The sequence below is a fragment of the Hakea prostrata genome, chromosome 3 (genome assembly GCF_041222555.1).
Source record: "Hakea prostrata isolate BN-2017 chromosome 3, UWA_Hpros_2, whole genome shotgun sequence".
NCBI lineage: Eukaryota > Viridiplantae > Streptophyta > Magnoliopsida > Proteales > Proteaceae > Hakea > Hakea prostrata.
Window position 1 is genome coordinate 38776434 of NC_142602.1, and position 25630 is coordinate 38802063.

General features: G+C 38.5%; 1 protein-coding gene across 3 annotated transcripts in view; it reads right to left on the minus strand.

Moving 5' to 3' along the window:
- Positions 1-506: 506 nt before the first annotated feature.
- The window catches only part of LOC149022202 (integrin-linked protein kinase 1-like), a 95780-nt gene continuing 70656 nt past the window's right edge, over positions 507-25630 (minus strand). The window contains exons 11-13 of one of the 3 annotated variants that reach the window (XR_016172421.1): positions 9521-9652; positions 8901-9022; positions 507-836 (exon numbers count right to left, since the gene is read on the minus strand). Coding sequence is in view for 2 of the 3 variants with exons in the window: in XM_089150372.1 (XP_089006498.1) it covers positions 830-836; positions 9521-9652 (139 nt within the window). In the remaining variant the exon portion in view is untranslated. Of the gene's footprint in view, positions 837-957; positions 974-8900; positions 9023-9520; positions 9653-25630 lie in introns of those variants that run through there. The other 2 variants (XM_089150372.1, XM_089150373.1) reach the window with 2 other exon arrangements.

A 25630-nucleotide genomic window follows, 5' to 3' on the forward strand; every position in this document is an offset into this window, starting at 1 on the left:
TTTAGTAAGTTAGCTATGTTGGCCATATCGGACAGCAGGATTTGTAACCAATATAAATTTCTATCTTAATATAAAGCTTTTATTTTACTATAAAAAAAAAGTGTTTGGTTAGACTTGAAAGAAACAAACGTGATTCTATGATTCCCAATATTGACTTCACACACCAAAAAAAAAAAAAAAAGAACAATATCGACCCAAATTTGTATGTTATACAAGGTTTCTTTGCACCTTTTTTGACTAATGCCAATCAATTTCTTCCATCAAATTAGAAAAAAGGGGACCAAATATGCTTTTTTAGGAGAAAAAATTCGACACTGCCATTGTTTATTTATTTTTCCAATAAAAGGATATAATAAAGCAGCTGGGAGGAGAAAAGCCAGATGAAATTCCTTCTACACATTCTTGTACCACCACAATTGATCTTCTAAAGAGCAAAAAGAAACAACTCTCTTATCTGCAAAAAGGATATGTTTACCTGGCAAGTAGTAATACCGTGGCAATGGAAATATCACAAAATAAAGACATAGTTTATTGTTTTAAGTGCAAGCTGTTGAAAAGAAACATCTCAAATGCAAACATATGAACAATTACATATTTTCAGAAAGAAGCAAACCTACTTTACTGTTGAAGTCATTTTATTCATCCAACTCACAATTCCTTTTCTTTCTTGTTTTTTTTGGGGCCCCGGAAAGATTTTCAATTATCTGTTCCTTCAAACCTGTCTCTTTTTGTTTTCCCGTCTGCTAAGGTTTTACCTTGCTTTTTATTCCAACTTCAAACTATCTACCTTATGTGATGCATGATAAAAGCACGACACTAGGATTCAATCTCATTTCCTGCAAAAATATGGGAGAATCAAAACAATCAATATTTTTATGAATGATTCAATCTTATTTCCTGCACAAATATGGGAGAATCAAAACAATCAATATTTTTATGAATGATTGAAATATTGATGATTCAATCTCATTTCCTGCACAAATATGGGAGAATCAAAACAATCAATATTTTTAATGAATGAAGCAGTTCGCATATTATGAGTTTGTAATATAATTTGACTAGAAAGCCACGAATAAAGCTACAGGAAATACAGGGGAACTGGAAAATTCATTCCATACCCAGATTAAGAATCTAAAAAAATACGTATAAATGATTTATCCTTTTTTTCTTTGGGTAGAGAAGGGTATAAATGACTAATCAAGTTGACCACACTCTTAATTCAGATACCACACGCTTAATTCAGATATGGAATTGTTTTATACTCAAACCATGTTATATATTATTCAGTATCAATAAAAGTAATGCAGGAAACGGGAAACTCATTCTCCACCACCAGAAAACAAGACACGTAAATACAAAATGGGTAGAGTATTATACCAAGATGCATGTCAATACACGTAAAGTCCCAGTTTCATACAGACATAGATATGCGCGCGCGTGTGTGTGATGGGTTAGATATAGAATTGCAGATCGACTGTTTCACTCTTTAATCTTTATATTAAATAAAACCCTTCATCTATAAATGGGATAACCAACAAAGACAAGATTCCGTCCACCATTTTATGCGAAAATATTCTATCAGGTACCTATTTTGAATCAATACAAGCTGAGGTAACTTTCTTCTATTTCTTTTCAGTACTCTCCAGAGCTTACCATGCAGTGTCTTTCTTCCTTTCTTTTTTGGTTTTTTTTTTGATGGGGTGTGGTGGTTTCCGGCAAGGTGTAGGAAGAAGATGAGTGAAGGGAATTTTCCCTTCACCCACCAAAGGGTTGGGTATAAGGTAGTTTGGTCATACCAGTACAATTAAGGGCATTCCGCATTATGATCATTTCAAATTTTGAATTAGTTAATAGAATCAAGGCCATTCTCTAATAGTGGGTGACCAGTAATTTTGGAACTGGGGAACCAATAATATCTAGCCTAGAGTTTCACCCCCATAAGTGGGCTGCCAGTAAAAAACTCTAAAAATTATTACAAATTTTTTTGTTGGAGTCTCTAATCAATTCAATACCTACCTCTGTCAAGATTTTTCATACTGATTATGAAAAATGCGATTTCTGACTTATGTTCTACCAAAAGAGTTCTTCATCAATCCAACTATTCATGCACACCACACCAAAATCGTGTGGCCGAACAGAAACATAGGCATTTGCTAGAAGTAGCAAGGTCTCAAGGTCTCTTATGCTCCATATGAGTGTTACCAAACAATATTGGTGTGATGCTGTACTTACAGCATCTACTTCGATAAATCAAATGCCATCTTCAGTTTTGCAAAATGAGATACCATTTCGGGTTGTTTATCCAAAGTCACCCATGTTTTCCATCTCACCCAAAGTCCTTGATTGCGTATGTTTTGCCTAAACCAAAAGATAAGTTTTCGGCCAAGAATCACAGGTGTATTTGTCTAGGTTATTCTCGATTTCAAAAAGGATACAAAGTTTTTAATCCTGTAGCTAAGTGTCAATTTGACAGATGTTACTTTCTTTGAAGATACTCAGTATTATGATCCTAACCAGTTGTCTGAAGATGAAAAATTTGACCTCTCTTTACCTGTGGTTGTGCTGTTATTGAGACCACTGGAGCAGTTGGAGTGCCTAAGGAAACATCGGAATGTTCTGTGCTTCCCTTTGGAGACCTAGACGAAGCTCTTATATTTTTAGGTCCGGATGAGGTGCAAGTCTAATTTCCACCATTGCAAGTCTATCATCAGCGAAAGAAACAAAAACAATCAAATAGTAAAGCCGCCGATATCACTTCTTCTACAGATCCTCCTCTAGCATCTAATAATCCTGACGATCTTCCCATTTCTTTGAGGAAAGGTGAGCCTTCTTATTTTCAACAGTCAAACGTTGTGTATCCTATTTCTCATTATGTTAGCTACTACCCACTTGCCTACTCATTGCTGTAGCCTTATCATGTCCTTATAAGGCTCTCTTTGATCCGGGTTGCGATGGAGTCTGAAATTTAGGCTCTACATTCTAGGCATACTTGGTCTCTCCAAGTAAAGATCTAGTTAGATTTTGATGGGTGTTTGTGATTAAATAAAACGCGGTTGATTGTGAAGAGGTATACCCAGACTTATTTTGTAGAATTTTTTGAAACTTTCTCTCCTTTCTCTCTAGTAACCCGTTTGAATTTAGTGCATATTTTTTTGTCACTGGTGGCTACCTTGAGTGATGTAACCTGGGTCTAGGGTTAGGGATAATTAGGTAATTTTCCTAGACTTAAGGTTAGCCCAAGAAAGTTCCAGCGAAAAAGGAACACAGAATAGGTGGTTAAGGGTTTGGGCTGGGAGGGTGTAGCGATGGCTGAGGGAAATGGAGAGAGGTCGTCAAGGCATTTTTGTACTTACTTTTTAACTCACAATAGCTGCTGGAACAGTAGTTGAATGATTGAAGAAGAAGTTAAAGATCTTGAACTGAGGAAACAAGAGCACAATGACCAACCGCAGGTTACCCAAGGGTTCCCACGACTTTCACAAGCCGATACTCAATTCAATCTTTATTTGATTGATAAAAAACTGATTACTACATCAAAGACTTAGCTATTTATAGCCTTTCAAACCAAAATTGACTTCAATAAGGAATCCTAACTTAACCCTTAAGTAAACAAGTATCTACTAAAATAGGACCCAACTACTAATTTCAGAATAATAACCAATTTTAAGATAAGGAACCCTATCCTAACCAACTAACAAACAACCAATTGACTTACTTACCAAACTAATACTCTAAATAAACTAAAATAAAATAAAAAAACAGAATTGGACTCCAGAATTTTAGCTGAACTTGACCTTACTAAATAAGACGAACTGGGGTGGAAAATGACCAATTTGCCCCCAGTTTGGTTCTCCCCCTGGTTTGCTCCTACTTCCACATGGGCTTAGGCCCTTTGTTGACTCTTTTGGGGTTGCTTGGGGTCTGGTTACATCATTGGGATGGCCTCTCCATCAATTAGATGTAAAAAATGCCTTTTTATATAGAGATTTGGCCGAAGAGTATATATGGAGCAACCTCTTGAGTTTGTTGCTCAGGGGGGAATTCTACTAAAGTATGTTGAATTCACAAGTCAATCTATGGACTGAAATAGTCCCCAAGAGCATGGCTTGAAAATTTTAGTTTCGTATTATTTGGAGTAGGGTTTTCCCAATGCTATTCGGATCACTGTCTTTGTACGCAAGACAAAATTTGGAATTTTTTACTAATTGTGTATGTGCGTGACATATTGTCTATGGAAGTGATACTACAGGTATTCTGAGGAAGTGAATACATTTCTTGGTGCTCGATTTCAGATAAAGGACTAGGGACATTTGCAATATTTTCTTGGAATTGAGATTCTACAGAGCAATCAAGGTATTAGTCTTTCCGAGTGAAAGTATGTGATGGACTTGTATACTGAACCCAGCATGCTTGTGTGTAAACTAGTGGATACACATGGATCCTCATCTCAAACTCACTAAGGATGACGGTGAAGATTTCTCTAATCCTTAAGATACAGGTGGTTGGTAGGTAAACTTACATACCTCATTGTGACTCGCACAGACTTATCATATGCTGTAAGGGTCATCAGCCAGTTTATGCACTCACATAAAAAGCCACACCTGGGATGCAGTGATCAGAATCTTACTGTACTTGAAAAAGGCTCTAGGAAAAGGACTAGTGTACAAAAGAAATGAGCATCTCAAATTGTGTATTTATTCAGATGCGGATTGGGCAAGATCAAGAGATGATCAAAGATCCACCATTGGATACTGTTCATTTCTTGGAGGGAATTTGGCCACTTGGAGGAGTAAGAAGCAAGTTACAATGGCTCAGTCTAGTGCTAAGGCAGAGTATCAAACTATGGCTCACATAGTCATAGAGATCTTTTGAGTCAAATTGTTCTTAAAGGATATTGGTGTTGAGGTTGAAGAGCCTGTTGGGATGTTTTATGATAATCAGGCAGTGATTTATGCCTCCAATAATCTAGTGTTTCATGAGAGAACCAAACACGTTGAGTTGGATTTGCATTTTGTGCATGATGAGTTATGAGAGTAGTCATTACACAATCCACTTTCCTTATGTTGCTTTTGCTGAACAAGTTCGAGATATATTTACTAAGTCCTTACCTGGGCCAGCCTTTGTGGAACAATGTTGCAAGCTGGGAGTTGGTGATCAATACTCTCCAGCCTGAGGGGGGATGTTTATGTTTCAATGTTGCAAATAAGGAAAGTGGATTGTGGAGCATTTAAAATCAAATAAGGAAAGTGGGTCATGGAGTATGTAAAATCAAATAAGGAAAATGGATCATGGAGAATATAAAATCAAGTGGTCAAGCTGGCTGATTTGGTGGAACATTGTCTTTCCTTTTTTAGTTAGATTTGATCTTATGTTTATTAGATTTATCTGTATGACCATAGTGTATGGACCCCGATGGACAACTGCAAGTGGTTGGACTTAAACAAGGAAGTGGGTCTGGGTATGTAAAATCAAATAAGGAAAATGGATCATGGAGAATATAAAATCAAGTGGTCAAGCTGGCTGATTTGGTGGAACATTGTCTTTCCTTTTTTAGTTAGATTTGATCTTATGTTTATTAGATTTTATTCTGTTATGTATCCTAAATTAGTAGTATGGATCCCATCAGATATTGGAATCTAATCTTAAGCTTATAAAGTGCGAACGAGAGGGGAGTGGCTTGCTTGAGTGCAGACTAGAGGGGCGTGTCTTGCTTGAGTTGTCCCTCTCTCTCATCTCTTTTTTTGCATTTTTTTCTCTTTTTCTCTTGTCGTCTCTCTTCTCTGTCTTCAATTGATCTTCTGTAGAGGTTCTAGTTTCATTACAACCTCCACCAACTAATTCATCCTAGGCCAGAACTGGATTAAGTGCTCTTAAAGCAGTGGTATGAACACACCACTTGAAGGCGCAGTTTCTAGTAGGCAATGGGACTAGAGAATGCAAAAGGAGACCAACTCAATTCTAGAAACTACAATGCAATGGTTCTACTATCAAAGGTTATAAAGGCTGAAATGATGCTAATCATTTGAAAAGAACAATCAAGAAGACTGGGACTTCCATTGTGAAAAGGCCAAAGTTCTCGAACAGAGTCTCCAAAGGGAACTGTCTCCGAACTAGGGAGGTACCTACAGGGATACCAAAGGAACCAATCTAAGAAAGTTTCATTCACCCTAAGGGGCAAGGAAATGACTCAACCATGGAACTTGTAGAACTTAAGGAAATATGACTTGTTCTTGATTCAACCAGTATTAGAAAAAACCTCCTAGATCTATGCACATAACGTATAAATGCTTCCTTTTGCTCTTTGCAAGATTGAGAGGGGAGAAAGGTGCATAATAGTATGAGTCCTATGGTCGCCAAAAGAGCCTAAATTCTCTCTGTTTGTACAAATAGAGATGGGAGCTGCTTTATATGTTGCTCAGCTGCGATGTCATGCACATAACTGAAAAGACTGAATGCGGATGGTTACAAGCCTTGATTGAAGAGGAACTTTGACGCTGGCAGTCCTTCTCGAGTGTTGGATTCAACCAAGAAGCTTTGCTAACATCCTACTAGCAACTCAAGGGCATCATTGCATTCATGATTAGTCAGATTTTCTTTTTTAATCATTTTTTTAGCACTTCTTTTAGCCAAGACTCTACTCTTTAACCCTCCTACTATAATCACAAGTCCAGGTTTAATGAAGTTCGTGTGGCTTTACATTCTAGACAAGTTAAAATAGATTCTAGCATATGATCTAGCCTTCAGGCAAGCAACTATTAACTGAGCAGAGCTCTCTTGATCCTTCTATGGGCAAAGGTGACTCTCCAAGTCCCTCATATGAGAAGAAAGTATTGGGTCTGTCTTTGGTCCCTAAAGTGAGCTAAACTGAGCAGGATCTCCCATGGTGCAGGAAAATTGGTCAAGGTCTCACCCTTGGTCCCGATGATCCCTTAGGTAAACTGGGATCTCCCTTGGTCCCCCTTATGGGCTGAAGGTGCTAAACTTTCACTCTCCTTATGATCCCACATGAGACCTGGTCCCCCCCCCCCCTCAAGGGAAAAATGGGCTGATGATTTCAACGTAAGTCCCCTTAATCCGTTAGGTGACTGAGAACTGACTATGTCCCCCTTAAAAGAAAAATGGACTGAGGTCTCAAACATAGTCTCCTTGATCCCTTCGTTAACCCAAGCCACCCTTAGTCAGCATTAACAAAACAATGTAAGTCAAAGTCTCACCCTTGGGTCCCCTTGATCACTTAAGTGACTGGGCGCTCCCCTGGTCCCTCAAGGGCAAAATAGGCTGAGGTCTCACCTTTAATCCCTTGATCCTTTAGGTAATCAGTGTTTCCTGTAGCCCCCCCCCTAAATGACTAAAATGGTCCGCATTTCACCTTGGTCCTCTTGATCCCTTAGGTGGCTAGGTCTCCATTTGTCCCCCTTAAGGGCAAAACAGCCCGAGGTTTCACTTGTTCACTGGATGCCTTAGGTGACTAGGGTGCCCCTAGGTACCCCTTAATGGCAAAATGAGCTGAGATATCACCATTGGTCCCCTTGAGGACTTAGATTTATACATCCTTGAATCTTGATCTCCTTTAAGGGCAAAAAGGCCAAGGTCTCAAGACTCTCACCCTTGGTCCCCTTAATCCCTTAATCTGAAATGAATGGGGTGTTCCCTAGTTCCCTTGAGGGCAAAAGGGGAAAGACCCTTGATCCCCTTGAGCTCTTAGGTCACTCAGTCCTTAGGGCAAGATAGGTCAGGGTCTTACCCTTTGTCTCACCCTTGGTCCGCCTGAGTTTTTGGGTACTAGGGTCTCCCTTGGTTCTCTTTAGGGCAAATTAGGCTGGGTCTCACCCTTGGTCTCCTTAATCCCTTAGGTGATCAAGGTCTCACTTGGTCCCCCTTAAGGAATAAAAGAAGCCAGAATCTCATCCTTCCTCCTTGGTCCTCTTAATCCCTTAGATTACTTAAGTCTCCCTAATTCCCCCTTTAGAGGGAAAAATCAGCCAAGGTCTCACCCTTAGGCCCCATAATCCATAGGTGATAATGGTCTCCACTAGTCCCCTTCAAAAGAAAAATGGGCCTATATCTTATTTGATCCCTTTGAGGTCTTCCAGGTCCAGGTCTTCCAGGTCGTGGTCTCCCTTAAGTCCAAACTTAGTATCATAGACAGTCTCCCCCAAATCTGAGTTAGAGCATTAAGGATGCAACGTCGAGCATCACAGGTTGAAGGTTTAGCATTACAAACTGAGAAGTTTCTTGAATCCATATGGAAAGCATTATGAATCCGAGGCAAGCATTATAGATCCAAGGTCTAGCGTTATGAACTGGGGTCTTCCTTTGTCCAAATTAAGCTTTTGGACCAAGTATCCTCTAAATCCAAGGTCAAGGACTAAGTACCAGGTCTCCCCCAGGTTCAAATTTAGGTCCGAAGTCCAACAAAAAGATCTAGTTTTGATTTTACCCCAAAAAAAAATTTTTGGTTTACTCCCTTACGCCAATCCTATGCTCAAGGGGCAAGTGCATTTAACATATGCAAATGTATTCTAACAAGCAGGAACTGGACATGTTTCCTGTCCATTCAACAATAGGATGTCGAGAACTTCATGAAGGGTGTGCTACCCCTTGAGAAGGGTGATCTAAAGAAATCCAAAAATAGCTGTTGCATTAGAATTACAACCTTCTAATGAGAGTCATAACTTCCTTATAGATAAGAAGAGTCTGAGTCAAGCCCAAAGATTGTGCAACAAACCTCCCGCTGGAGGTAGACTTGAGCATGTTGCTGAACCCCAGCTGACAGGATGGAGTCTGGTTCCTAGAAGGAAGACCCGTATTCCATCATGCATGCAACTAAAAAATTGACCCTTGAAACAAGAGAAAGGACTCTGAATAGGTCGGGTAACCAAGGTATGGATTTCACTCACTTTTTTTACTCAATTCTTGCTCTCTCCATCCACCCCGCTTCAACTATTACTCAAATCTGACTTATGCATCAGAAAGTCCCTCATGGAGTCCGCTTTGGCCTCTTGTGTGCTTCCACCCTTTGCTGGTGATCCACATCATCAAACCAGATTGCAAAATCAAATATCACAAACCCTATGATCAATAAGAGGTTATGAACAGGAAAAAACATGCATCACTCGTATAAATTGTTTTACAAGATACCCTAGACTTGAATTGCACATTGCATTTGAATTCAGCTTGAAAATGCAGAGGTGTATTTAGATACTGCATTTGCCTTTTAGGAAAGTATGCTAACATTGAATAATGAATATACAGTTCAGTTCTCTTCTAGATCAGAACTAGGATAAAAACTTACAGTAAAAAGGGCGTACCCAGTGCCGAAGCTCCCACACTGTGGGGTCTGGGGAAGGGACTTTCTAGGCAGCCTTACCCCTGCTTTGCAGAGAGGCTGATTCGAACCCGCGACATCCAGCGCACAATGGAGAGACTCCACCATTGCACCAGGCCCGCCCTTCTAGGATAAAAACTTACAGTGATACTTGGATAAAAGCTATAGTGGTACTTTGGAAAAGAGGCATACCAAGGAAGCTTAAATGTTTCTTTCCACCATCCATGCTTGGAACCGTTTGCAATTATTTTGTCAAGCCGTGCAATTACCTCTGCAAATGTTGGTCTCACCATAGGATCTGGATCCCAACATTCTTCAATCAACCTGTATAAATATATTACAGAAGAACTGTATTAGATAACTGAAGATTGTGGTCCACCAGATTTAAAAAAGAAAGGTCAATTTCCCCATCAAAACAAAAAAGGATAAAAGTAAAAAGAATGGTAGATATTTGTAATTGTTTATTAAAGAGCTTGGGCATTAAGACCCCTAAATTAAGTGAAAACAGTGTAATATCCAAATGCAGTTAAAGACAAGCACGTTTTTGCACCGAATCACCATTGAACTAGTCTCTAGTGATGAACTAAGGTTGTGTAGGGTTTTTGGTGACGGGGGTTTTTAGAATATAAGAATTAAAAAAGGAGTAAGGGTTTTGGGAATTGGAGGATCCGAAGAAGATAGAGAGGTTGGGGATGATTCAACTTACTGTTGTTGAAGATTTTCTTGAATGACAGCTTGTATGATGGAAGATGGTCATAGAAGGAAGAAAAGAAATAAAGTTTGATTGCTGTAGATGATTAGAAGAATGACTATTGACAAGATAGGTCAAACTTGTAGTATGCATTTTCTTGGGCACAAGCTTGAAGGGTTGACGATCAAAAGATGTCTTCGGCAAGAGGTAAAAAGAAGGTGGTCACATAACCCAGCTATGCCATTGTCCCTCACCTATAGCAACAAACAAAACTAAAAATTCTATCAACAAATTCATTTTCAACACTTGGCCCAATTAACCCCTTATTTAAAGATTAGAAAACAGATTAGATTGCACCAACAAGGAAGGCCTAACAACCTATTAGGTAACTTGACTAACTAGGACATTATAATAAATTTGAAATAGAGTCAATTACACCTTAAAAGAGAATAGTCCCTGGCTATAAAGAGAAAATTCTAAACTAATTTAAATTGAAGAGAAAATTAACATATATGCCCTGAAGTTGCTAACAGTTGCATCTGCTACCCCTTAAAAATTTTAAATTACAACCACCTCCTTACAGTTTCAGTTTTCCAGCTAGCTGATGATATCATCACTCATTTTTTGTCCAACAACAACAACAACAGCAACAACAAGCATTATCCCAACTAAATGGGTCCGGTACATGTATCATTGCATTTCAATCAGATGTATTGAGGCGATACTAGATATAATGCCTAAGCCATGCATATCCTTTCTCACCACTTCTCCAAAGGTTATTTTAGGTCTGCCCTTAGCCCATCTAGTTCCTTGTATCTGGATTAAATCACTCATCCTTGCAGGGGCATTTAAAGGCATCCATTGAACGTGGTCATGCCACCTCAAACAAGTTTATCGTAGCTTATCATTTTTCAGAGCTACTCATAAACTAGCTCGAAGATGACCATTCCTTACTTCATCCTTCCTAATATTGCCACTCATCCATCTTAGCATCCTCATTTTTGCAACGCTGAGTTTATCTATATGATTCTTCTTAACAGACACTCCCCACCATATATCGTAGCTGGTCGTATGATGGTCCTTTAGTAATTTCCTAAGCTTCAAAGGAATATGTAGATCACTCAAAACCCCAAACGCACCTCTTCACTTCATCTACCTTATTTTAATTCTTTGGAAAACATCATCCTATATATCACTTTTCTTGTATTTGATTGAGTCAAGTTACATATAGAATCACTTTGCAAAATCTCCTTTTCATTAAGTTTCACAACCTCAGTATTCATTTAATCATGACCCAAGTTGCACAATAGATATTCCATCTTCGTTCCACTTAGTTTAAAACTTTTTGATTCCAAAGTTGCTCTCTGTTGCTCTAACAAAGTATGAATCTTTGTTTGTGTCTCATCTAACAGCACAATTTCATCAACAAAAAAACATACACCAAGCAACCTCATATTGAATGCCATTGGTTGAATCAGCCATTATAATGCACATAAATAATGAGCTTAAAATAGATCTTTGATGTAACCCAATTCTAGTCATGAATTCACCACCTTGTCAGCCCAGTGTTCTTACACTTATTACTGAACCATCTTACACATGGGCTGCAGTTGTTGATAAAGCCAAAAGAGATGTAACCTCAATTAGATTAAGGACCAATGCCAAGAACTCTAATCAGAATGAACACAAATCGGGTGGAAAAGGGCAGGTTTTTATTTAGGGTGTTGAGATATGAACCTAGGTGGGTTCAATGTGTGCAGGACCATGAGATGAGATACTAAGATGCCTTTATGTATATGAATGGGTTGTAATAGGCTCGTGGCTTCATGATGGGCTGATTGACTGGGACTCAAATATTTTGCAGGGTCACAATGGGCAGTGTTTTGTGACAGGGTATCTCAAATGGGACTTTCAGATGTTAAATCAGCCCAAGAATTATGAACATGCATAGTAAGAAATAATGCATTCTTGTATTGACTTTAAAGCCAATTGCTTGGGTAAAGGTTGGTTTCTGAACACCACAAGATTTCAGGGGGAATTTTTTATGGTAATGAATTTCCATGTTAATGGGGTTACAAAGGAATTGGGTTCTTGTGCTCATATTGACCCGAAACTTAGACTGAGGGAATAATAATCCAAGTAATAGGCAAATTTGATGGTTAGGTTGACATATGTCTAACATCAAAATTTGGGTCTCTTGGGGAATCCAAAATTTCAAGAAAGGTGACAAACCTTTGATCTTGGATGGTAAATCAATGTGCATGATAAGATGAAGGGGATGATGTGTATAGGTCGTGGGATGGATTTGGGAGAATCTCATGCAAATGTGCTGTAGGTGGATCCTTATGAATGGGGATCTCCAAAAATGAAAATCAAACTAAAAGGTGAAATAAAAAGAACTGGTAAAAGATAGCTAATCTGGTAATGACTCACCAGGTTAGGGTTCAGTACTAGTATATGACTCACATAAGACTCTTGGATGTTACCAGATGTAAATCACCAGCCAAAGTTCCCATGATGGAAAAGATCATAAAAGCAGCAAACTATTTGCAAACAACTTAATTATCAGTATGCGCATCTGTCTTTTTATTCCTCCGTATACGTATATATATATACACACATTATGGCTTTAATCATCCTATCACAAAGTCCTGAGCAAAATAGGGGGAGAACTACAGCTATTTGCTTGTTACTGTAAAAGGGGATTGATTACAACCCACTCTTGTACCCTAACTGAAATTGACCCAACAACTTAATTTTTCTAACCAAAAATAGGGGGAGAAAAAAAACACTGAGCTCTAACTTAATTTGACAACCATTGAATTGGTTCAAACTCTAAGAGACCAAAAATAATAATAATAATAATTAAATCTAATTTCAATGCAGCCCTTGTACCATTTATTCTAGGCCCGTTTGAACTCAAATGGGATCAAAGGGCCAAAACCTATATACCTAGCCTGAGCTATTTCCTAAGAAAAGAAGTCCAATTCAGTGCTGAACATGCATCAAGAAGAGTGTTTTATCTATATATTGATTGAGCCATTCCACATAATCCTAGTATCAGAGCATGTATGACTCAAGGAGGACAAATAAAACAAGTAGAAGGAATAAAAAGAAATCAAATTATGAACCATGTCATTCAAATCTCCTCCAAAGAAGGTTGTTGAGCATCAATCGAAGTGATCCAAATTTTATTGTAGGATTTGGAGATGTTTTCTTCAAAAACTGGTGAAACAAGTTGACTTTGCGAAGATTATAGAAATTTCCACCAAGAAAGCCAACATTGTGTCAGCTCAGAAAGATAACCAAATTTAGGTCAAAAGGATTTATCACTTTTGTTGATTCTTGGCAAATGTCCCAATATGTGAGAAAAACCCAAAGGTTTTTTGCCATGATCTCAGCGAAACCCAAACCATAAGGTCTCTAGAGTACGCAAGGAAACTGAATTAGTGATTTAGGTCGACTCTAGACCTGTTGATACCATTTTATAATTCATCTAAAGATTGAGTTGTCAAATAAAACGAGGGCAACATCAATGTATATCAACACCCCCCATTTATGCAAACATGCAAAGCCTTGCATTTGACAAGCACTCACGCAGAAGCACCATCACATGACACAAAGGTTAGAATGTATTGGGAACAATGTTGCACTTCCTAGTGATTGGACACTCAACCTAGATGTATTCACATATTACATAACATTTCCTTATATCTGTACAGCAGTATTTCAAACAGCTACAAAACAGAGACCAGTATGTCTAATTGAACCAAAAATTAAGGAAATCTAGTTCATCAAAATCCTTTAACACTGTTAAAATCTAGCACCATTGCTAAATTGTCCTTACTGTTTTAGGTAGTTTCGGTTAATTTTAGGTCTTTTTCTGTTATGATTTCTTTTTGGAAAACAGCCGCCAGATATCGGGGGCAGTAGTGTCCAAGCTAAAAAGTAAGCTAGAGTCTTAGTAAGGTAAGATTGTAATTTCCTTCATTATAAAATATAAGTAAGCCTGCAATCAGAAACTGCAAGCCTAATTGCAGGGTTTTCTAGTCGTACTAAGCCTGCAGCTCTCTCTTTTCCTTCTATCTTCTCCTTCTCTGCTTCACCTTCTGCTGTTGGCTGATTATAAGATTCTGAACTCCAACATGGTATCAAAGCACCTATAATCAGCTGCAGCAGTTGCCTATTCTCTCCTGAATCAGTTTTTCCTTCTTTCCTTCTCCGGTGTGCAGCTACCTATTGCTGCCCTACCCATGATTTCGACCCTTCTTCAGGCGACTAATGAAGTGATCCATATGTTGCCGCTACTGAAAATCTCAGGAAGCCACAGATTTAATTATTCAAAGCCACTGCCTCAATCGTCTCTACAACAGAAGACTGCTCTGCCTCAATCACCTCTTCAGCAGAAGATTACTCTGAAAAAGGTACGCTGGTTGATGTTTCCTACCACTGTCGTGAGATCATGTGTCGCTATTACTTCAGATAAGGGTCTCTTCTTGGTTTTACAATTGCCGAAGGTACCTACCACAGTTTCCCTCTTTCTTCTCTGATTCTCTGTGTCGCGATGTTCCATGATTGCATGCTTAAAGTCATGTTTGAGTGCCCTGCTTTGTTAGGAATTAGGATTAATACTGCTGCTCTGGTTACTACCGTATTGTTAATACAACTGCTCTAGACCTGGTTTATTGAGATTATTACTGCTCTAGTTACTGCTTGAATGTTAATTCTGCTGCCCTAGCTGGTTAATGTGCTATTTACCAGAATCAACCTTATGCTATAACTCTACTGGTAAATAGACGTGTAACTTGGACCTATTTTTTGTTACTGCTGTCTTATCATCTTATGTACTCTTTATCATAGTCGATTGCAATTTTTTCTGGTGAATAGACAACAGAATTCTTTAAATGTTGCTGCCTTATTTTGCTACTTTGTCACTGCTGCTATTAAACGAAACTACCATTCTACTGCTGTCCTTTTCATAATAGCTACTAAAGCCACTGCTGCACCTACTGAAGGAAAATTCCCTACTCTCATCTAAACACCTTAACATTCAGATTACCTCCATTAAACTTAAAGGCAGTTCCAATTGTCAAAGGCAAAATTGTCATGCATTGAGTCCACACCTCCCTTTGCTAAAGACAAACTATGATAGTTGGTCAAAGAATAATGCAATTGTTGAGAAACACGATATTGGTAGAATAGTTTATTGATCAATGGTCCCAAGCCTTCTATTTATAATTAAGTGGAAAGTACACTATTACAAGGAATAGAATTTTACATGAATACAAACTCTAATTGAACTCCAAGTAGAATCCAACACCCCCCTCAAGTTGAGGCATAGATATTAGTCATGCCCAACTTGCCTACAATAGGAAGGAAATCTCTTTCTTTCAAATCCTTAGTGAAAACATCTGCTACTTGGTCTCCAGATCTTACAAAAGACATGTAGATAAGCCATTGTTCCAACTTTCCTTTGACAAAAAACCTGTCAATTTCAATGTGCTTAGTTTGATCATGTTGCACCGGATTATTAGCAATACTAATAGCAGCCTTGTTGTCACAATATAACACCATAGGGTTTGGAACTTGGACTCCAATATCTTGCAGCAAGTCTTTCAACCATAATAGCTCACAAACTCCACGAACCATAACTCTATATTCAGCTTCGATACTAGATAGAGCTACCACATTCTGTTTCTTACTTCTCCAAGTAACTAGATAACCTCCAGCAAAGGTACAGTAACCTCAAATTGACTTCCTGTCTGGAGATCCAACTCAGTCTGCATCAGTGTATGCTTCTACTTTTAGATTATTAGTGGGTGACAAAAGTATTCCTTTTCCAGGAGTTCCCTTCAAATACTGTAGTATTCTAGTAACAACCTTCATATGAGTTAAATATGGATCATGCATGAATTGGCTCACTATCCCTACATCATAAGCGATGTTTGGCCTGATGTGGGACAAGTAAATAAGCTTCCCTACCAGCCTTTGGTATCTTCCTTTGTCCACTGGTTCTCCCTTTTTTGCTTTAAGTTTAGCTCCAGCTTCAATAGGGGTATCAACTACTTTATACCCCAACATTCCCACTTCTGATAATAAATCTAGGACATACTTTCTTTGGGATAGGAATATACATTTCTTTGATCGAGCCACCTCAATCCCTAAGAAATACAGTAACTTCCTTAGATCTTTAATTTCAAACTCTCTGCCAAGAAAGTCCTTCAACTTTTGAATTTCTTCACCATCATTCCCTGTGATGACAATATCATCTACATAGACAATGAGAAGTGTGATGTTAGTACCTGACTTCTTGACAAATAATGTATGATCAGCATTGCTTTGCTTGTACCCAATATAAGTCCTTACCTTTAGGAGGCGTCCAAACCAACATCTAGGAGATTGTTTTAACCCATAAATTGACCTCTTCAACCGACAAACTTTCCCTGTAGTATTGTCATCGAAGAAACCATGTGGGATTTCCATATAGACTTCTTTCGCTAACTCCCCATGTAAGAAGGCATTCTTTACATCTAGTTGGTGCAAGTTCCAGTCTTTGTTCACAGCTACAGACAACAGAACTCTGACAGTATTTAATTTCGCAACAGGGGCAAAAGTCTCCTGATAATCAATCCCATAAGTCTAGGTAAACCCCTTTGCAACTAGTCTAGCTTTCAACTTGTTGACTGATCCATCCATATTTTGTTTAACCACAAATACCCATTTGCAACCCACTGGTTTTTTTCCTGGAGGAAGTGTAACCAGCTCCCAAGTGTCATTTTTCTTCATTGCTTGCATTTCCTCTACCATAGTTGCCTTCCATCTCTTATCAGCATAGGCTTCCTGCCAACTTTTAGGAACAGATATAGATGACAGAGAGGATATAAAAGCACGGTAGGAGTCAAACAAAGAGTTATAAGAAACATATTTACCTATGGGATGTTGAATACAAGATCTAACTCCTTTTCTAATAGCAATAGGAAGATCAGAAGAAGTTACCTTAAGGGAAACAGTAGAATCTGATTCTGGAGCAAGGGGCTGAAGTGGTAACATATCACCTTTCTCTACTTGCTTTAGCTGGTTGTAATTCTTCCTCTGATAAGTCTGCACCTCCTTATTCTGGTCAATTTGGTTTTGCAAAACATCAACAGTTTGTCTCATAGGAGTGGTCTCCCCTTGGCTAGGTTCTTCATATGGTTTAGAAAACGAAGGGGGAGGATTAGAGTCCTCAGGTACACTGGCAGAAGTTTCCCCTTGGTCAGAAAACTCTTCTGGGACTCTTAAGTTGTGTTGGTGTGTGATAAGAAGATCTAGAGTTGGAAAGAACACCTCTCCTCTACGACTCTCCCCTTGAAGAGGTGTATAGTAAGGGCAAGACTTATTAAAAATTACATCCATGGATACAATGGTTTTCCTAGAAGGAGGATGATAACATTTGTACCCTTTCTGAGTAGCAGAATAACCCAAAAAAAATGCAACGTAGGCTACGGGGAGCCAGCTTACTCTGGTGGGCTGTGATTCTGGCATAACACACACATAAAAAAATCTTTGGGGGAATAATAAAAGAAGAGACTCCCTGGAGAATCTCATTATGACATTTAAAACCAAATATCCTACTAGGCATCCTATTCATAAGGTAAGAAGCAGTGAGTATAGCATCACTCCAATATTGGTCAGGTACATTCATAGCAATCATAATTGAACGGGTTATTTCTAAAAGATGCCGATTCTTCCTTTCGGCAACCCCATTTTGGGCAACCGTATCAACACAATTGGTCTGGTGTATTATACTAGAGTCAGAGAGATATCTCTGAAAGTCACCATCAATATATTTTATGCCATTGTCACTGCGAAGGATCTTCACAATGGCATTGAACTGAGTTTTAATCATTTTATGAAAATCATGAAAACATCGAAAAACCTCATTTTTTTGTTTTAAAAGATAAATCCATGTAGAACGAGAGTGACCATCAATAAAAGTAACAAAGTACCTATGGTCAGCAATAAACACACGTCGGCAAGGGCCCCACACATCAGTATGAATGAGCATAACAGGAATAAATTTTCTATTATGAAGAGAAGGTAAATAAGTAGAATGAGTCTGCTTCGCAAAAATGTAGGCTTCACAAAAAAAATCAACCTCATTACAAGAAGAAACCAAATCAGGAAATATTTTCTTAACATATCCTAGAGGGGGGTGACCTAGCCTATGGTGCCACTGATAAAGGTCTAATATTATCGAATGGACCAAATTAGAAGATGTAGTCGAGCAGGAAGTAGATCCTCCAATCGGCTCGAGCAAATAAAGTCCATTGTCTAGTTTACCACGTCCAATCTCCTTCCTCGTGACCAGATTTTGGAAGACACAGTAAGATGGAAAAAATGTTACTTTACAATTCAAGTCATGTGTAAGACTACTGATAGAGAGCAAATTGTAGAAAAAGAGGGAACATGTAAAACTTTAGACAAAGAAAGTGATGGAGAATGTTGAATGGTCCCTTTTCCAGCAATGGAAGAATAAGAGTCATCAACAATTCGAACTTTATCCTTTCCAGAAGTTAGTGAATATTGTAAGAAAAAAGAGGATAAACCTGTCATATGATCTGTGGCTCCTGTATCAATGATCCAAGGAGTAGAAACTGAAGAAACTTGGAAGCTTGTAAAAGTTTTACATGAAGTAGCAAGGTAGGAGTTGGTAAAGGTAGAGGCTGTACTGGCAGTAGAAGACTGCAAAATACGTCGCAGAGTAGCTAACTCCTCCGGTGAAAAACCAACATTTGCAGAGGGTGTGGTGGCAATTGTCTCAGAAAGATTAGCTCTTGCTTTTCCCTTTCTTTGTGCTCTTTTTTGCTCAAAATCAACAGGGTTCCCATGTAGTTTCCAATAATTGGCCTTGGTATGATATGGTTTGTGACAATGCTCACACTTGACAATCTCCTTAGCCGGATTAGATTTAGTGCGAAAAGGCTGTAAGGCTGATTTCTCCATAATAAGAGTATGAAGCACGGCTAATTGACGACTTTCCACATACTAAACAAGAGCAAAAGATTGTTCTAGTGTAGGAAAGGGAGAACGATTTAATACTTGCACTCTGATTTGATTGTAGTCCACATTCAAACCTGCCAAGAAGTCATATACCTGAATCTTATCAATGTGCATAGTCACAACATCACATGGGTTAGTGGGGTGATAATCCCCATAATGATCCAACTCCTACCAAAGAGATCGCAACGCAGCATAATGTTGGGCTACAGACAGTTCCTTTTGAGTAGTCTAATGAAGCTTCTTTTGTAGCTCATAAACCTATGCATCATTCCCCAATTGTCGATATGTTTCAGTAGTAGCCTTCCATATTTGGGCTGCAGTATCAAGTAATAGATATCCACAGGCAATATTTGGAATCATGGAATTCAAAAGAAATGACATAATAAGTGAGTCATTCGAGATCCATTTATCCTGTAAAACACCTATGGTAGTAGGTTTGATAGTAGCGCCCGTAATGTGTCCAACAAGTCCTTTTCCAGCAACAGTTAGGTAAGCAGATCTAGACCAGATCAAATAATTTGTTCCATCAAATCTCACTAAAAAAGGATGAAGAGTGGGGTAATGTTCAAAGCTAGTGGGAGCAGGAGTACCATCAATAGTTGTCATGTTGAGAAAATTGTCTACAGTTCTTCAGTCCTCACCCTTTCAAAGTAATAGAAACGTCGCAAAATGCAATAGCCTCTTTTTTTTTTGGTGGCTAACAAAACAGTAGATTTGGAGGAAAGAAGGTCTACTGTTAGCTAAAATAATATGGTTTGGCCAAATATGCAATGGTTTGGTTTGGTCTAAATTTGGAGAGAACCAAAATATGGTTTGGCCAAATATGCAATGGTCTGGTTTGGTCTAAATTTGGAGAGAACCAAAATATGGTTCGGCAAAATATGCAATGGTCTGGTTTGGCAAAGAGCAATGGTTTTAATGGTTACTTGGTTCGGCCATCGTTGTGTTTCAGTTGGTTACCAGAAAACTGAATACCAGAGGCGATGGTGATGGTAGGTGAAAGCTTGTTCAATGACTGAAGATGGCTGCGAATGGTTGAATACCAGAGGTGATGGCGATGGTGGGTGAAGGCTTGGTCAATGACTGAAGATGGCTACGATGGCGGAAGACACTGACTGCGGAAGACAATGGCAGCGACGGCGATGGTGATGGCGATGGTGAAAGAGAGAAGGCAAAAAAAAACCCTTCTCGGTCTGAAATTTGATCTGTCCTTACGCTCTCTCGTCTTCCCTCTTTTACTCTCTTCAACAGTGAGGCGATGGCAATGGTTGAATACTAGGTTGCCGTCGATGCAGGAGTTGGAAGCAGAGTCGGAAGACGATGGCGATGTATGGTTCGATGGTGAAGAAATTTTTTTTCTGAAGAGACGTCTCGGCAATGGAGGTAGGTGTTCCTCATCGAGAATTTTTTTTCTCTCTTCCCTAATCGAACTTAGGCTCTGATGCCATGTTGAGAAACACGATATTGGTAGAATGGCTTATTGATCAATGATCCCAAGTCCTCTATTTATAATTAAGTGGAAAGTACACTATTACAAGGAACAAAATTTTACATTAATACAAACTCTAATTGAACTCCTAGTAGAATCCAACAGCAATCACTATGATTTGATTATGGAATAGCATGGAACCCAATATTGTTGCTGATGTCATGTTTTATTCTATTGCTAAGGGAATATGGAATGACTTGAAGGAAACATATTCCTAGGAGCATGGTTTTCAAGACGACAAGGCGAGATGAGACAATAGAGGGCAACAAAAACCAAGGCGACACCAAGCAAGGCGATAAGGCGTCACCTAGGCGAAAAATGGGCCTAGGTACCTAGGTACGCCAAGGCAGACACTTTGACAACAATGCCTAGGAGAAATTATGAGTCATGTCTACGACATTTATGAAAAACTATTCCAGTTCCAGCAAACCAGGAAATCCTTGCAAGATTATTGTAGACCATTTATAGGCATGATAAAATAATTAAACATGTTTCAACCCCTTACTACAGATGTTGGGAGACTTAAGACCCAGAGCAATGAGTTTTCTGTCTCCAAATGTCTTGCTCGACTGATCCAGAACTTAAATAGATAAATGGACATTTATTGGCTAGAGAAAGTGTGCCCACTCTGAGTGAAGCCTTCTCTCATCTCCAGCATATTGTTTCTTCTGGTGATTCTACCCCAACAACCACATCTAGGGAAAGTAGCATCATTTAATTCCTCCTGTGATCACAGTCATGGTGTGGTTTAGGGAGCGGCCGTTCATCTAGTGGCCATGGTGGTCAGCATATGAATTGTGCTTCCTAACAACGAACTTGTTGTGGCAAGTCTAGACACTTTATGAATGCTCGTTGGGCCAAACATGGTAACCCTGAAAGTTGGTTTTGATAGAGTTTATAATACCAATACTACACCCACTACCTCTTCAGGAATCAATCTGAAAGTCTATGCGATGATGTGAACCAATTTAACACATTGAGGCAACCACTTCCACTTCTCATGGAGCTTCTACATTCACTGCCACGCTATCCCATGCGGGTACTCCTGCCTTTTTAACCTCTACATCCTCACCTTGGATCATTGATTTTGGGGCTTCTGCTCACATGACAGGTAAGTCATAATTATTTTTATCATTTTTTCATTTTTCCATTTCAAGCCATCCATCATTTGTCATTATTGTCAGTGGTTCTTCTGCTACTACTTTAGGAATGAGTAAAGTATCACCCACCTCATCTTTTACTTCGTCATCCATTCTACATGATGATCAATTTCCACTTCATCTTTTGTCTATTAGCCAATGCACTCATAAATTGTGTTGCGACCTTTACTCCTATATCTTGTACTTTTGAAGACCTACAAACAAAGAGGATAATCGGTAGAGGGTATGAGAAGCATGGTTGCAGTACTGGACTACACTTCTTTGGCTTGCTCGGCTGCTACTATTTCTGCTGGAGTCTCTGCTCTTCAGTCGCATTGTAGACAAGGACACTTATACCTTACCCATTAATTACTGTTATTTCCTACTTTTAAATCTTCGTCTAGGCTAAATTCTGAGGCATGTGAGTTAAAAAATCACCATTGTGTTTCCTACCCCACTCGATTTGATAACTATAGTAGTTCATGGTTTGCTTTAGTATATACTGATATTTGTGGTCCTTTTCATGTTTCTAATAGACATGGTTTTCAGTATTTTGTTACTTTTATTGATGATTATTCACGTTCAATACGGTTGTATTCGATAGAAGATAGAACAGAATTTTAGCCTACTTTAGATAATTTTGTCAGTGAAATCAAAACTCAATTCTCCTTACTAAAACATTTTACAGTTTGACTATGCTCTGGAGTATGTTCAATGTGATATTTCAGTTTTCCATAAGCAGAATGGGATTAATTACCAGTAGTGGTTCCCATACCCCACAAAAAAACAGAGTTTCCGAAAGGAAAAATCGCCACCTCTTTAAGGAAACCCGTGCCCTTATGTTCCATATGCATGTCCCTAAAAAGTATTTTGGAGTGATGGGGTTTTGACTGCTTGTCATCTCATTAACAAGATGCACTCTACTATGCTCCAAATAAATCCCCTTTTTCCGTTTGTTTCCCATCTTATCCCCATTTTCTATTCATACAACAATGTTTCGGCATGTTTGGTTTGTCAATAATAATTTGGTCATTGACAAACTTTCCCCCCAATTGATCAAGTATGTGTTTTTTTATTACTCTTGCACTCAAAAGGGTTACTAGTGCTAGAACCTATCACCTATAGACAAATTGTTTATACCAATGTGACTTTCTTGAAGGACACACCTTACTTTCTCCCATCTAGGAGCCCTCAAGATGATCCCCCTTCCCAACCCTCCCCCCCAATCCCATCTTTCATCCTTAGTCCCTCCTCTTCCCCCCCCCCCCCCCCACCCTCTTCCCCTATATCAATGGCGACAAGCGACAGGCATTATTTGTCCACTAACTACCATGGTAAAAAATTCGAGGGAAACTCAAGTTTCGACCAGGTGAAAATGGAAACTTAGGTGGAAACTTGGGAAATTTCGAGGAAACTGAGGACTTTTCCGTACAAGTTTCGACAGGTGTTAGAGAGTATTTTGGGGTGGGATTCTGTATTTAAGCTACTTAGAGTATAAATATCATATTGGTTGTATTTTGTTAAAAAAATCAATGTAGATATGTCATTCAATGTACATAACATTAATGTAGAGTTGTCCGAAAAGTACATTATAGACTTAACTACTTAAGCACATAACATTCAATATATAATTTCTAACTTCAAAATAGTTGACAATAAAAGGAAAATACAACTTAGTGCTAAGAGGAGTGCCAAGAGTGGATTCATCCTGTGAGCTGAGTAGTACTATGCCTGTAACATCCTCTCCTCCAACCAACGAACATAGACATCCATCCCATGACATTTTATGCCTATGGTTGTCAAGGTAATCGACAACAGTAACTTTATGAGTCTGGTCATCAACATGCTTAAGATAACTAGCCTGAGGAAATAAGCACTTTGGATAAGGAAGTCCTAATGGAAGGGGTATTTGTCGTGGTATTTGGGAAACATGAAATAAACAAAAAAAATTGAAAATTTGGGAAAGCTACAAAATTTACAGGAAAAAGCCCAAGTTTCCACGAAATTTCCCAGGTTTCCACGAAATTTCCCAAGTTTCCCACGAAATTTGGGAATTTTTTTCTCATGAACCAACTGGTCCAACTGGGTTGAACCAAGTTTCGAGGTTTTGACGAAATTTCGATAGTTTCGATCGAAACTGAGGACTTTTTTTCGGTCCTCATGAGTTTCGTTTCGCATTTTCCAAAATGGAAAATTTCGGTGGAAATTTTGCAAGTTTCGAGGGAATTTTGTTCTATGCCAACTAAAGCTATTCCCCTACCACCCTCTGCCCCACCGCCCTCCTCGTTTGAAGCTCCTACAACCTTGCCTTCGGATGACTTACTTGCTGCTCTCTGTAAAGGTAAAGGTTCTTGCACATTGCATTCTAATGTTCTTTACTCTATTGATCATTTAGTTTCTCTCTCTCATTTGCCACACTGTGCATAATCTTGTTGTCTCTCTTTCCACCCTTAGTATACCTCCTCACCACTCAGCAACTCTCCCAAACCCTGAATAGAAAGCTACTATGGATGTGGAAATGGAAGCCTTGACCTCCCGAAACACGTGGACTTTAGTAGATTTCTCCTAACAAGCATGTTGTTATGTGTCATTGGGTGCTCACTATCAACTATCATTCTGATGGAACGGTTGAGCAGCTCAAAGCCTAGTTAGTTGCCAAAGGTTACACTCTTATGGGGTTTGATTATTTTGAGACTCTTTTCTCCTATGGTCAAATTAATTTCACTTCCTCCCATAATTTATCTTGCTTTCAACTCTGATTGGCCATTACTTCAGCAAGATATTTAAAGACATTCCTATATAGTGATCTTTATAAGGACCTTACACAGAGCAACCTCTAGGGTATGTTGTTGCTCAAGGGGAGAATTAACACCAGGTGTGAAAACTGCATAAAGCTATATATCGGCTCAAACAATCTCCAAAGGCATGGTTTGAGAAATTCAGTACTATTGTCATCACTTATGGTTCCACTCATAGAAGAAAATTCGACCGACAATTTCGGTCGAAATGTCTGCATTTTTCAAAAACTAAACGAAATTCCAATTATTTCGGAAAAATGTCAAATTTCGACCGAAATTTCGGAGATTCTGACCATTTCAGAGGTTTCGACCGAAATTTCAACCATTCAACATTCTAACTTGTTTTTCCTTAGTTTATGTTGATTTATATCCCATTTTCACCTGATTTCCATAACTCCTTTGCCTTCAAACACCTCTTTTGCTCATTTTTTGTCTCCAAACACCTCCTAAGCCACAACAGCTACGAAGGAAACTCCGGCAACAATAGAATGTGAAGCATGAGCCACCCATTTTTTATTTTTGTTTTGTTTATGCCTTAAATGATCTTGTATTGCCTTAAATTAATATATGTTTAGCCTAGGACTATGATATATGATTGGGTTTTGTTAAACTTATCTTTTTATTACTTGATAACATTTTTTCATTTTCTGATTTTAATAATTATTTTCTCAAATTATGTATTTTTATTTTATGTATATATGATATACAGGCTTCAACTTAATATATGTGAGACACCATCACTTGATCTAGTCGGTCATTTTATTTTGTTGACTTGTTGTATATGTAACCACTCTACCAAACAATTCATGCAAGCTGATGATTCTATACCTATATGCAATACAGTTTGCACTTGTTGAAACCAGTCATTTGTTAGTATACTTGAATGATAAATTTTCAATGGTTTTTTTTGGCAAAATACTAATTCCATTGTGTTTATTATGCATGAAATAGGTTGTATGCAAGAATCCAAATCCTTTTGAGTCCATATGAGGCCCGAAATTGAAGTTCCAATTTCCATAAAAAGTGTCCAGTTTCGACCGAAACATCGAAATTTAGGCCTTTTGTAAGGTCGAAATTCTTGTTTCAATCGAATTTTCTTCTTTGGTTCCACTAGGGTTACTCGGATCACTCTATATTGTCTAC